This window comes from Trichechus manatus, unplaced genomic scaffold (genome assembly GCF_000243295.1).
Source record: "Trichechus manatus latirostris isolate Lorelei unplaced genomic scaffold, TriManLat1.0 scaffold00016, whole genome shotgun sequence".
Taxonomy (NCBI): Eukaryota; Metazoa; Chordata; class Mammalia; order Sirenia; family Trichechidae; genus Trichechus; species Trichechus manatus.
In genome coordinates this window covers 25,591,963-25,606,612 of record NW_004443952.1, presented here as the reverse complement: position 1 = coordinate 25,606,612, position 14,650 = coordinate 25,591,963, and the positions used below count along the sequence as shown (strand labels likewise).

Sequence of the window (14,650 nt, the reverse complement as noted above, 5' to 3'; positions counted from 1 at the left end):
ACACACACACACACACACACACCCCACACACACTTCCTGCCCAAAATTTAATCTGCGTAATGGGATAAATCATATATTTAATCCATTTCATAGCCTACATAGTACCTACTAGAGTGCCTTGTACATAGTAGGGCCTCAGTAAATGTAAATGCTTGTTGAATAATTTAATAATTTCTGAGAGGCCAGTTAGTATATTATAGAACCAGCAGTATGCTGCACTATGGTAAAAGTTCACAGAGTTTATGACCTAAATTGATTCCATTCAGAATTATTTTGAAAATGTGAAGGATTCTGAATAGCAAGCAGTAAAGACTTAGAGGAAACCATACTAGGCACACAACAACAATATTAGGCAATGGGGTTAGAAGCAAATTTGTTGCCGTTTGTACTCTCAAAACACATAGGAATACAGCAGTTTATACTATGCAGTGTTTGTAGTCAGTTTTTACAGTTGGGGTGGTTTATATCTGTATCAACTTTGGGGTAGTTTATAGTTATATTTTGAGAGCTTTCTCCGTGTGCCATTTGTTTGATCTTTTTGTTTTATTTTTTAGCAGAATGCTTCTGTTGTTATATTAAGTCCTAGTTTCATTTGGAGAACTGTGTTATCTATTGTACTGAGAATCCTTGACATATTTTCATATGTAAATAACAGTCTAATTTAGTTTAGATGTGGATCTGCAGATCCATGTATTTTATGGAAACAGTATAAAGCATTTTTAAAAGGAGGTAAGGAGAAATTTACAACATCTCTACAAGCTTAAATCTTTTCCGTTTTTATAATTATTACTTGTATCTCCTAATTTTAACCTAGGAGTCTTTCACTGACATTTATGACTACAAAGAGAATCTAAAAAATACATTAGGACACTTTTTTAAATTTTATCATCTCTTTAGTATCACAGTAATTTGGTTGGGGAAATCGCTGCTGTGCATAAATTTAACCAGAATAGTCATCTTGCTGCATGATGAAGTATACCCATCAAAGCCAAGCTGGGCTCACAGAAGATATTCCTGCCTGTTTACTGAGTATCAATTTTTAAACAAGATCATGGGTTTTATTTTAGGTATTTAGTATTTGGAATACAATAATATATTTTTGTTTGTTTGTTTGCTTGTTAAGTTGGGATCTTTGCTTCTGATTCAGTCTGAAGGTGAGGAAGGCCTCTACTGTGCTTTCCTTACCTTGTATGTCCTCTGATGAAGGCAGTGCCTACCCAGAAGCGAGAATGACCTAAACAGAGTCTAGGGTGGGTAGGAGAATGAGAGAAATGATAATCATATTGTAGAGGACCCTGAGGAGACTGATTATATTGGGCATAAGAGTAGGGGGAAGGGCTTACTAATTTTGAGGCCCTGCTGCCTGAGCTAGTTATTCTGTGGATACCTACTTTGACTTCTGGTGGTATCCATGAATCAGTTTGGCATGCTGTTTTTATTTGTCAGTACGTATGACCAACAACATTTGGACATTTTGTTTTTAAGGTGTTTTTAAGAAGTCTGACAGCTGGGTTGGCTTAGGCTGCTGTGAACTGGCTATTGCCTCGGAGTGTCGACAGGCATGCAAGCAGGTAACACTGTCAGGCTCTTAAGGAGAGTGGACTGCAGGTGGGATTGTAGCTGTGCATATGTCCTTGGCCTTGCCCGCCTCATAGCTTTGGAGAGGTGACCCACAAAAGCTGCAAATTTAGCATTTCTTGCACAGATCATTTCCTTTTAGACTTGCTGCTTTTTCATTTGTGGCTACTGCATATAAGACTCTCAGCCTTCTCTCATTATTTCTTTATCTTTCCTTCTTTCTACCATGCAAAGAAAGAATATTATAGGATTCAAGACCTTTTGTACTTTGCCTGTGATCATGCTGAGTCAATGCTGAGTGCCTCCAAGCAATCCTGTAAATTTAGGATATGCCTAGATGAGCACAGCTGACACAGCTGGCTTCTTTTGTTTTCATCCTCCCCTCTCTGTTTTATCATGAATTTACTCTGACCATGTTCTCGTATCCCTTCTCTGCTCCTAGGGTGAATATGACTCCTGCAGTGATTTATGACTTCTCTTTGTTGATTTGCTATATCTCTGGTCCAGTTCAGGTTAGGCGCCTGAGTTCTTCCTCACTGTGTATGTTTTGATAGTGGCTCCTCAGAGTGCTGTGGGAAAATGGGCCTCCTGGGACCTCAGACCCCAAATGATGGGAGTGGACTTAACTGGGAGATTAGAAATGATCGTTTAGATAGGCCTGAAACCACAGCTGGAAAGCCTCCTTAGTTTCTTTTCTAGGGACTAGCTTCTGAACAGAGGTATATGAGGCATGGTATCACCTTCACCTTCACACAGACCACCGTACTATAGCCTGAGCAACACTGTTTGTACAGCACATAGTATAGCTATCTGCTTCTCTCCTCCAGACATTGAGATGAAGCTGAGTTGTGAAGGATTTGAACAGTAATAAATCTAGTGAGACAGAAACCAGTTGCCTGCCCATTCTGTTTCATGCCCTCCCCTTCCTTATCAGCAGGCCTATTCTAAATTGCACAGACCTAGGTGATAGAACAGGAGGGATGGAACAAGGGACCAGAGCCCGTGGCTCTCAAACAATGTTTCTAAATGGGGCCTGATGTCATGTGGAAGAATAGCCACCCCAGGCGGATTTATTTTGACTTATTTTATATAGAAAGTACGTACTTAAATGTGGTAAATAACTTGCTGACTATTTCTCTGAGTATCTGTTTTCTCGTCTGCAGAGAGGAGAATAATGTCTTCATAAATTTACTAAGAGAATTATATTAAAATAACTTTTGTTAATTGCCTGGCATAGTAACCTTCCCCTTTTTAGTTTCTCCCACCATTATATGTGGCATTTTTCTGAGGAAGTTCAGTAAGTTCAGTGTGAGAGCTTAGAATATGAAGGGTTAAAGAAGAAGCAAAATATAAGTGCCCTGGCAAAGCTTCACAAGAAAATTTGCTGCAGAGTGGGATTCAACTAAAAAAAAGCCCTCTGATTTCCATTTCCTTCAGAGTCAGCTAGTTTCTGAGATAACAGAAGGACCATGTTATTATGTGAGATTAAAGCCATAAGAATTAGAGTGAAATTCTAACACACTGGGTAGGTCCTGGGGTGATGTTTGTTTCAAAGAAAATTTGTTGTATTTTATGAACTTTTAAATATTTGAGCAAAAGGTTTTCCTTGATGAAAGAAATCCTATACCAGCAGTTAATATGTACTTTATTCATTTGTGTTCTTTTTTGTCCTTTTTTGAATGCTGTGTGTAATACATTAATGGAGAAATTTGTTGACTTTTAGGCATCTTCAAAGAATGATATTTCCAAAGCTTGCAGAAAAGAACACGAGGTATGCATTTTATTTAATAAATTTGGATAGACTATTCAAATGTTATCTGAATTTATAAAATCACTTAAATTTTAAAAATGAATTCATTCTTATACAGACTGCCTTTTACCTTATAGAAAATTTAGCCTTGACAAAAATGTCATTTACCTTATTTGGAAATGTTATGACTTTAGTTGAGTTTTGTTGAAATTAAGCGTTAATTTTAAAGAAATGCCCAAATCTCCTGTACAGAGGACTTAACCTGTAACGTTTCTATATAAAAGTAACTGGTTGTACCCAAGGCTGTGAAATTGATAATGTTTTTCTTAGGTTCCATATCCTCTTTTTGCCCCTTTTACATATCCCTTGACCCATCCAGGTGTCTATTTTTATAAACTACCTTTATTATGGAGAAAAGTAATCAGAGAAACAAAATCCCATTTCTACTGTGAGTAACTTTAGACTTTTCCTAACATCTTACGTTTGAAAAAAATACTAAATAGCAAAGGCTGTGATAACCCTGAAGTACTCTTATCTCCTAATGGTGGGATTTCAGGCACTGTGTTATCTAGATAGGAGAGATATTAGGGTAGGGGTAGAGGAGGTGTTTCACACCATGCATATATGTGCAGAAAATTGTCCCTGATGTGAAAAAGCTCATCATTCAACTACATTATTCAATTTCTAGAACTCAGTTGATAAATGTGGCAGTATTAATGGTTTTCATAGTATATAAGGCCATGTAATTAAGGATACTTAAGGGCATGTGCCTCTTTCATCATTTTTATATACAAACATTGGAATTCATATTGTATTCTCTTGGAGAAGAAATATAGAACAATTCTCTTAACTACTTCTAGATTATAGCCCTGATTTTTTTCTTTTCCCAAAGCCTATTAATATATATCTCTTTATTAACATTTTTGAACTGGAGAATCTTATTTATCTTTTGTCCCTTTGAACCGTTTGCCAAGTTATGTCTGTTTGCTAAGTTATATCTGTTTCTCTGAAGACAGATTTTCACATTAGCAGCAACTCTCTTCTTTTCTTATTGAAAGGAGCCTTGCTATAAAGAAGTAAAAAATCTTTCTTTTTTTCTTATCTCTTTAGCTTTGAAATGACCAGTTGTAGTTTCTCTTGAACAAAGTGGCTAACTGTGACAATTCCTTCTTTTCTCCCACATGATGTTTGACACTGTCCATCTCCTGTAGCCTGTCCTCCATTATTTTAGTGTGCTTCCTTCTCTTGTCTGGATTTCTCCATTGCCCTAGGAAGTCTGCCAGTATGTGTTGATGAAGGACGGGACAGGAAAGGTAAGAGAGACAAAAACTGTCCTATGATGGAAATACTAAGAGTAGTTTACTTTTCCCAGTCGGTCTTCCTTTATTTGGTCTAGGATTAAGCAGCCATTTCCAAACGTCTACATGCCAAGAGAGTTCTTTTATTTTTATGTTAAAAACTGACCCCACAAATTATTCAACATCATTCAAGACTCAATTTTACTTCTTATATGTTATTTAGAAATAAAAAGAGAGGCAAGTGCAGAAAGAGGTTTTACATTATAAAACCAAAATAACAGTTACTGTCACGATTGTTGAAGCCTAGTCTAGAGATACTGGCTGTTTGTTAGAAGGAGCCCTGGTGGTGCAGTCTTCAAGAGCTGAGCTGCTAACCAAAAGCTCAGCAGTTCGAATCTACCAGCCGCTCCTTAGAAACCCTATGGGGCAGTTCTGCTCTGTCCTGTAGGGTTGCTATGAGTCAGAATCGACTCGACAGCCACGGGTTTGGGTTTTTTCTTTTGGTCACAATTGTTGAAGTCTAGAGATACCGCCTATTTGTTAGAAGGTTAATTGGGTAAGTTTGGTAATGCAGCCTATTAAAACTGGATTGATTGATTATCAACATCAGAATAATTTGGAAAACCAAGCTTTTAATATCTTCCCTTAACACTGGAGTGGTCCCTGGGCTGAACTTCTGTTTGTGTAAAGCCATTCTTTTAGTCTTACAATTTTAGGGGTTAGCATTTACCCTGAAGGATAGTTTCGTATAGTTTAATTAGAGATTCAGAGAATGAGCAATTACATTTGGAGGAACTAATGTTTATCTTTACTGTTAAGCTGCTGCTGAGTCTCTTTTGAGGGGTTACCTAAGAAATTTATTTAAATGAATAAAGTTTAAAATTTTTAATGCCGTTTAAGATTCTGTTTCTTGCCAACCAAGCTAAGATAAACCAGTTAAATGCAGAGCATTGTTTTATTTGATTTTATGGGGTCTGAATTCTTTGTTATGTATATCAGTAAATATTAATTGAATACTGAGAGATAGTTTTATATAAGGAATAAGGAAGACCGAAGAAGAATTGATGCCTTCAAATTACGGTGTTAGGGAAGAATCTTGAATATACCATGCACTGCCAGAAGAATAAACAAGTCTGTCTTGGAAGAAGTACAGCCAGAATGCTCCTTAGAGGCAAGGATGACAAAACCTCATCTCATGTACTTTGGACATGTTATCAGGAAGGACCAGTCCCTGGAGAAGGATATCATGCTTGGTAAAGTAGAGGGTCGGCGAAAAAGAGGAAGATCCTCAACGAGATGGATTGACACAGTGGCTGCAGCAATGGGCTGAAACATAGCAACAATTGTGAGGATGGCACAGGATGGGACAGTGTTTCGTTTTGTTGTACACAGGGTCACTATAAGTCAGTACCAACTCAACGGCACTTAACAACAAGTATTACATATTAGAAAGAGCACAGATTTTGAAGTCAGATCTAGGTTAGAATTCTGATTAAGCTGCTTATAGCTTAACTAAAGTATTTTACTAAATACTAAAAAATTTAAATACTAAATTTAAATTCTTTAAAATACTAAAGAATTTTATTTTTTGAGTCAAGATAATTAAAATATATACTACACACACAAGGGTTCAGGGAAATCAGACAGCAGAGGGGGCATGTTGAGAGTTATCAGGGAAAACTTCGCAAAGAGAGGCCTGAAAGGATTGGTAAAATGTGGGTAAAAAGACTATGGATCAAAGGCATGTTAGCAGAAATGCACATAAGTTATGCAGAGGGCAAAGAGGTGATACTCCTGTTTGGAACTGAGAAGCTATGCTTGGATAGGCAAAGTGGGATCAGATCCTGGAAAGATAACATTTTGGGACTCAACCCATTATTAAGTAGAGGAAGATGATGAAGATTCTGTAATGGGAGACCAACATAACAAATAACAAGTCCAATATTTTAGAAAGGTTAAACTCTTAGTTGTGTGCAGGCTACGTTTTAGCTCCCCCAAAGCCCCCTGGCTTAGCTTAAAAGAAATAATGCCCAGAACTAGAATGATAGCAATAGAATCAAGTATTAAAGAATAAATCAGAGATTTGAAGGCAGAATCCATCAACAGAATTTGTTATGTTGGATTGAATACAGAGGGTGATAGAGAGAGAAAACAATTCTAAGCTATTAAGCCTAGTTTCTTGGGATGCATTTACTATTCTTCTAAGCTTGAAGGTACTTTTTGAAATTTCTCTTTCTGGCAATAGAGCAGACTTGGTACCTGGACCAATCCTCCTGATGGAAACAGTTAAAATGTTGGATTAATTTGCTGGGAAGAAAAAATGGTCAGGCCAAAAGCTAAGTGAAGGCAGGAATCTAGAGGTGTAAGCAGAACACGAAAGGAGGCATTAGCCTTGAGGGAATTTGCTGATCAATTTTCATAGCTTTGTGGCTTTATGGGCACAGAAGTCAGGAGTAAATTCCTAGGTCCTGAGTAAAGGTGAAATCCAATTGAAGTTCCCTCCTTTTCCCACCAATAAATGTGGGTTCCCAAAGAGACTCCACCCTCAGTATTTGGGCGATCAAGAAATAAACTCACCTTCACCTGTTCCAGAGGACTGCCAGAGAAATTGCTTCTCTCAAACCTTAATGTTAACTCCATTGAGAATTCATAACTGTAAGCTGGCTTTTACTTGAGTTTGCAGCCCAAATTCATACTAAACGAGTGTTCATAAAACCTCAAGGTGAGAATTTATTTGAAGTTGTTCTGAAATGGCAGTGACCCTCAGGTACCTGAGAAAAGCAAGCACAAATCCTCTCTGGAGGAACCAGTCTTCATACCAGACTTCTCAGGACTTCCACAGTAAAGTTCTAAGGAAAATAAGCAGCTCACAGTAAAGAAATTACAAAATTCACCAGAAAACAAAGTTCATCAAACAAGAGCCAATAGAAACAATGGTGAACAAAATCAAACCTGAAGATACTTCAGGTAATGAAATTATTAGCTACAGAATATAAAATGTTTAATATGTTTAAAAAATAAAATAGCCTTGGAAATATGAATAAAGAACAAGCATATTTGAAAATGAACCAAAGAGAATTTCCAGAAAAGTGTAATACTTAAAAATACTGTAGATGGGTGTTACAGCACATTAGGTAACAGTGAAGAAAATTAGTGAACTGGAAGACAGAACTGAAGAAATTATACAGATAATTATATGGAAAAGTAGCACAGAGGATGAGGCTGATAAAGAGTTTGGGAAATGTTACGGATTGAATTTTGTCCCCTGAAAAGATCAGTTGAAGTCCTAATCCCTGTACCCATCAATGTGACCTTGTTTGTAAATACGGTTTTTCTTTTGTTATCAGTTAAGTCAAATGAGGTCATAACTGGAGTAGAGTATATCAGAATTCTAATCCTTCTGTGTGGTGTCTTATAAAAGAAGACACACTGGGAAGACAGACACCATGTAACAACGGATGCAGATGCATCTATATGCAACAGAGGAATGTCAAGAATTGCTGGCAGCCACCAGAAACTAGGAGAGGGCATGGGACAGTTCCCCTCTTCAAGCCCTCAGAAGGAGTCAACACAGCCAATGCTCCAATTTAGACTTCTAGTCTCCAGAACTGTGAGACAATAAATTTTTGTTATTTAAAGCCACCAACTTTGTGGTATTTTGTTATGTCAGCCCTAGGAGAATAAGATAAGAGACTCGGAGGACAGAATGAGAAAATCTTCTAATTGGAGTACTAGAAGAAGAGAGTATGGGGCAGAGGCAGTGTTTAAAGAAGCCCAACAAATCCTCAACAGAATATTTTAAAATATCCACACATGATAGACATATATCATAAACCGAAGATCTTAAAAGTCATCAGAAAAAAAAATACATTACTGACAAAGGAATAACCAGTAGATCAACAGCTGATTTCTCAATAGCAACAGGAAAGCCAGAAGACAGTGGAATGATACTTAAACTGTTCTGAACAAAAATAATTATCAACCGAAAACTGTGTATCCAGCAAAAATATTTTTCAAGAATGAGGACAAAATTAAGACATTTCTAGATAATAAAAACAGAATTGCCATTACTGAACCTTTTCTTGAAATCCTTCTGAAAAGGAAGTTGTAAAAGATCTATTTTAGGCAGAAGGTCATTTGAGATGCAAAAAGAAATGGTGAAAATACAAAGTGGGTAAATTAAAACACACAGATTATATAAAACAATAATAATGTATTGTGAGGTTAAAAAAGAATTAAAGTACACAGTAACAATAGCGTGTATGCTGGGAGGGGGGTTTAAAATAGTCTGAGGTTAAAAATTAAAAATTACTTGAAGCATATTGAGAGAAGTCTTTTTAAATGTAGGCACCCATATCTCAGAGGTGGTTAGGAATACAGAACTAAAGATAAGGAGCGATATCATGCCCAAAGTCAGCCTCAAAGTGACCCTTGAACCTTGAGTGAATGAAAGTGGAACCTCCATGAAAATGTAAAGCAAAGAGTAGAGAGCTGAGTTTTGAAATAATTGCTTCCTTAAGGGAATTGAAAGAGAAGGAGTCATATACTGAGTTGATATCTCAGTAGGAGAACCCTACCTGTGTTCAAAATGGAATGAGATGTTCCAAGAAAAAGAGAACTTCCTGCCACTAGAAGTGTTAAAGCAAAGGCTTAGCTTCTGGTTCAAGCAGAGGCTTAGCAAAGGTTCGCATACTGTGAGGGAATTTCTGCAACTGACAGGCGAGTCACCTGATGAGCCCTCTTGCAACTGTACAACTCTACTTGGCCTATACTTGAGAAAGAGTACTTCTTTCAGAATCATACCTGTTTGATTGGGGGTCACTAAGGCCTGGTCTGTAACAGTTACCAAAATCAGCCAGTGGATACATGGGCATGTTGAAATACCATGGGCACACTCAGTTCTAAGTGTTCTGTGCTTTTTCACAGGCTCAGCCCTTGGCCCACTAGATATATTGGTCAGGCCAGATGGGATTCATCACAGATATGTGATAGTAGACCTAGGGATGGTATTCAGAATATTCAGCAGCTGGAACAACACAGGCACCAAGTTAGATGCTGGCATTGAACCATCGTTGCAGCCATACTAGTGCACGTTGTCTGCTAAGAACTGAAGTAAAAATGGGTTCATGTTTTTAATGAGGTGTGAGACATGTATTGGTTCTTTTTGTACAGACTTGGTCCACAAGTTATAGACATTTTCTTCTAGCCATCAAAATGGTGATTTTTTAATTTTATTTTAATGTGGTTGTTGATAGTCATTTTTTTTTTTCTTGAATGTCAGAATAAACATCATTAAGATGATGGGAGGCTTGTGAATTCCAGAAACCTGGTAATAGCTTTAAAGACAAATTTTACTTGGGTTTCATAAATCCATTTCATACCTTTAATGTCAGATCTTACCTACCATTTTCTTAACATTATGGCCATGAAAACCTTTTCATTTGCTGCAAGAGCCAGTGAAGTACAATGCTACAAATTTATCATCAGACTTCTACATTTTTACTTGTTTCTTTCTTGTTTCACAGATCTTTCTCTAGGCTTTCCTTTATATTATTTTCAGAAGTTTATCATTTTCATTTCCCTCCTTTCTTTTCTCACTTTCCTCAGTCCAGTTATTTGATGTCATTTCATTAAGGAAGATGAGAAATTATGAAAGAAATTCAGTAGGAGGTATTTTTGTGAGGACAGATTTTTTTTTTTTTTTAAGGCAGTTAAATTTTAAAGTAAACAGTTGCTAATACTTAAATACTGTTCTGCCGTGGGGCTCTGGTTCTGTGAGAATGCTAAGATAAAAATAAGATTGAAGATATTAAAAAGAAACTCTTAAGAAATGCAAAAACAAAGATGATCAGCCTTGTGAGTTCCAGTTCTATCGCACTGCCCTGTCAGCACAGCTAAGTGCATAAGATATGGGTTCAAGTATGTGTTAAATTTTATTTTTTGAATATTCACATAATTCAAAATTCAAAATGGTATACAGTAAAAAGTCTCTTTCCCACCTGTTCTACACCAGTCACCCAGTTCCTAAATTACCAGAGATAATTTATACATGTAAAAGTAAATATATATAGTCTCCCCCTACTTCACTTTTACACAATTGGTAGTTCACCATATACTTTATTCTGCCCCTGGATGCCAGTATCTGAAGTATATTTATGTATGCCTACATGGGCTACACAGTGTATCCTCAGGACATGTCATAATAAAATGTTCTGCTTTAAAGGTTTTTATTTATTTATTTTATTTTGTTCCCTTTTTTCTCAAATTAACCTTGATTCTAGATTTACTGCCAGAAGCATAACGGGAAAGGGATGAAAAAATAGCCCAATTTAAAGATAAGAGGGGCAAGGATATCAGGACCAGCAGGATTCTCTGGACAGCCAGTGAGTGGCCTCCAAAGCTTCAGTGTTCAGATCTGTGCTGCAGTGGTTCTAAGAGCAGAGGAGACCATCTGATATGGCAGATGACAGTCTTGGCTGTGAACAGCTGTGTTGTCCTTCACCCAGTCAGCTTTTGGGTGTTTGACCAAAAAGAACTTTGCTCACGGGAAGCCTTTAGGACCTAAATGTAAAAGCTTTTTGTTAAGGCTAAGGAAACTCAGAGAAATGTGTGCTGTTGAGTCAATTCTATAGCAACCCTCTAGGACAGAGTAGAACTGCCCCATAGGGTTTCCTAGGCTGAAATCATAACAAGAGCAGATCACCAAGTCTTCCCTCCTGTGGAGCCGCTTGTGGCTTTGAACCACTGACCTTCTGCTTAGCAGCTAAACACTTAACCATTGTGCCACCAGGGCTCCTGGAGACTTATTAAGATATAGTAAATAGAAGATTGTGAATCGGAAGCTTTGTAAATGGTGTTAGAAGAGATTTGAGCCGTTACCTGCAGCTGATGAGCTCCAAAAAGAGCGAAACCGAATAGGTCCTGCAGTACTGGCTTAAGACAGCATAAAAACCTTGATTATGTTCCACTCGTATGTTGTTTTGGTTTGTCATGCTTTGTATTGTATTTTGGGGAGGAGAGTTAACTCCTATTTAGTCTCCTTGTTGCTAGTGTACTTCCTCTCCAGTCCATTCTTCTCAGAGGTCACCTGAGTGATAATCTCTAAAGGGAAATCTGATCAGGTCACATCCCTTAGTGGCGAAATTCTTCTCCCTAGCCAATTTCGTCTACCCTCATAGCTTTAATTGTCCTATATGATGACAACTCCAGAATCTTTTTTACTAACCTCTTTTTCTGAGCTCCAGACCCACTACTGGACTCGTGTGCTTTTGATGTTCCACTGGCATTCCAAATCAACAAAACTGGATTGTTACTTTCCCTACCTTCCTTTCCCTCCATCATATCCCTTTACATTCCCCTCCCTCCACCACCACCCCCCTGCCACACACACACACACACACACACGCACGCACGTATCCCGAAATAAAAGCTTAATTTTCTTACATTCTTTGCTTGGTTGTCCCCGTATAGTCCTCCTGGACACATAAACTAAAAACTTAAGGTGTATCATTTACTCTTCTTACTCTTCCTCACCACCTTCACAAACAACTGGCTGTCAAGCCCTAAAGATTTTGCCTCCTAAATATATCTTATGTCAGTCTCCTTTTCAGGTCTTCCATTACTACCTAGCTATACTAGCTTACCAGCTTACCTTATACACCTTTCTGAACTACTGCAATAGCTGCCCAGGTAGCTTTCCTATTTAATTTCTCCTCCTGTCTACTATCCCCACTTCTCCCAGAGTGAGCTCTTTAAAGACCAAACCTGATCATGTGTGACTCCCTTCCTTAATAAAACCCTTCAGTACTCTCCTATAGGATACAGTTTGTGTTCCTCAGCCTGATACACCAAGCTTTTCTCCATCTAGACCCTGACTCTTGTCCCCTTTACACTACTAGCATGCTACTTGTAATTTCCTAGATTTACCATGTTTTTGCACAAGTTGTTTGGCTCCACCTGGAATTCTCTCTCCCCTATACAGCAGTATGCTGGAGCTGGCTCCTACCAGCTAGCAGGAACTGATTGTTAAATATTCAGGAATTTTGCAGGCCAGTTTGTAACATGGAATTAGTCATGGTGGGCATATCTGCCCCACAGATATCAGCAAATGCTCCAAATCAGGGCTTTTTTTTCTTTCCTTCCAGAAGGCTGGTCCCAGCACACCACTACCCCATCCAACTGGCAACACTTTTACCTCAGATTCTGACTTAGATGGTACCCCCTTGAAACCTTTTCTGCCCATCCCTCCTCCCTCCATACACATAAAGTTGATTGCTACCTCTAAACTGTTTACAAGTTTTATTATAGCACTTGTACCTTATATCTTATAATGTAACTGTTTATGTGTCTCTTTAATACTAAACTCTGAGTTCCTGGGCATAGAGTTTATGTCTCAGTTGTCTTTGTATCTGTCATTTATTTATTCACTCTACATTCACTAAACTGATACCATTAGTGTGTGTCAGGCACTGTTTTCAGAGTACAAAGATAAAGTTTAGCCACTGTCTGCAAGAAGCTCATAGTCTAGTCTATGGGAAGAGAGAAATTCAAATAGTCCATTACAATACAGTGAGAAAAGTGCATTGCTATAAGTGTGTATAAGACACTGTTGGAGCCTGGAGTTAAAAATCCTGCCCGGGATACTGGGAAAGTATTCACAGAGCAGGTAAGACTTAGAGGATAAGCAAAAAATGTATTCCCTGCAAATAGATGCTACTCAGTACTTACATAGAACTTTTTATAGAAATTTCTCTAAATTTTGGACAGCTGAATTATGTAAGGAGCTTTGTTTCAGAGTAAATAGCAGTTTTATAGAGAAACCCTATGAAAAAGTCTATGAATTAGGTATTCTTTGAATGAATAGAGAATGCACCATTCATTTATTCACCAAATATTTATTGAGTAGTATATCAGTTATCTGTTGTCATGATAATGTGTAGCAAACCATCCCAAAACTCCATAGCCTAAAACAATAATAATTTATTATTTTCCACGACTCTGTAGGTCAGCTGGGCTGTTCTGATCTGTGCCAGGCTTAGCTGATTCCACTGGTTTCGCTCATGCATCTGCAGTCAGCTGGAAGGTCACCTGGGGGCTGACTTGTTTAGGATGCCCTTGGCTAAGTCAGCTCATCTCTTCTCCATGTGTTTCTCCCATCCCCTTAGCAGCTAACTCAGGCATGGCTCCATGGAGGTGGCAGGGGTCCAAGAGAAGAAGCAGAAATGCACAAGTGTATGTTCAGGCTCTGCTTCAAGCATGCTAATATTCAGTTGGCCAAAGCAAGTCACTTGGCGAAGTTCAGAGTTGGTGTGAGAGAAACTACAGAAGAGCGTATATACAGGGAGATATGAAAAATTGGGGGCCATTACTGCAGTCAGTCTACCACAAGCACATACTCTGTGCCACGTTGTGCTCTAGCCCTTGTGTTACTCAGCAGGCATTACTTGCCAATGAATTTGCTTCTGCCTGGTTGGATGCTCTGTGATGATAATGAACAAACTTCTCTGAGCATTCTAGACATATTAATCTTATTTCAGTTTTGAGTTTTCGTTTTTATCCAACTATTTAAAGTGACATTTATCATTTGGTTGGCTGAAGAAATTGAAGATATCCATGTCATGATACCAATTTCTTTACATATAGTAGTCACTTATACTTCTTGCCAGCCATCGTGTCCACAATGAGGAAGATGTTTGTAGATGTTTAAGAACATGACTGTTTTTAAAAGTCAGTTATTTAACCTCTCCAACTTAGCATTTGATGAGCTGGATTGCTCATATGAAATGCAAAGCTTGAAACTGGGAGAAATTTAAATCCATCCGTGAAATGCAAACATCTTTCATTTTTTGAAGCCTTAGTAACAGAGCAGCCCCTTTACTTTTAACTAGTAGGCTTGGGAATAAACATACTGCTGTCGAGTTGATTCCAACTCATAGTGATCCTATAGGACAGAGTAGAGCTGCTCCATAGGGTTTCCAAGGAGCAGCTGGTGTATTCGAACTGTCGACCTTTTGGTTAGTAGACA

General features: G+C 38.0%; 1 protein-coding gene across 2 annotated transcripts in view; it reads left to right on the top strand.

Annotated features, from left to right (window-relative positions):
* The window catches only part of RECK (reversion inducing cysteine rich protein with kazal motifs), a 64,021-nt gene that overhangs the window by 14,949 nt on the left and 34,422 nt on the right, over positions 1–14,650 (top strand). Inside the window, exons 6-8 of one of the 2 annotated variants that reach the window (XM_004372277.1) lie at positions 1,486–1,571; positions 3,302–3,349; positions 4,540–4,641. In XM_004372277.1, coding sequence (XP_004372334.1) covers positions 4,621–4,641 — 21 coding nt within the window. In that variant the 5' untranslated portion in view covers positions 1,486–1,571; positions 3,302–3,349; positions 4,540–4,620. The remainder of the gene's footprint in view (positions 1–1,485; positions 1,572–3,301; positions 3,350–4,539; positions 4,642–14,650) is intronic. The other variant, XM_004372276.1, reaches the window with a different exon arrangement.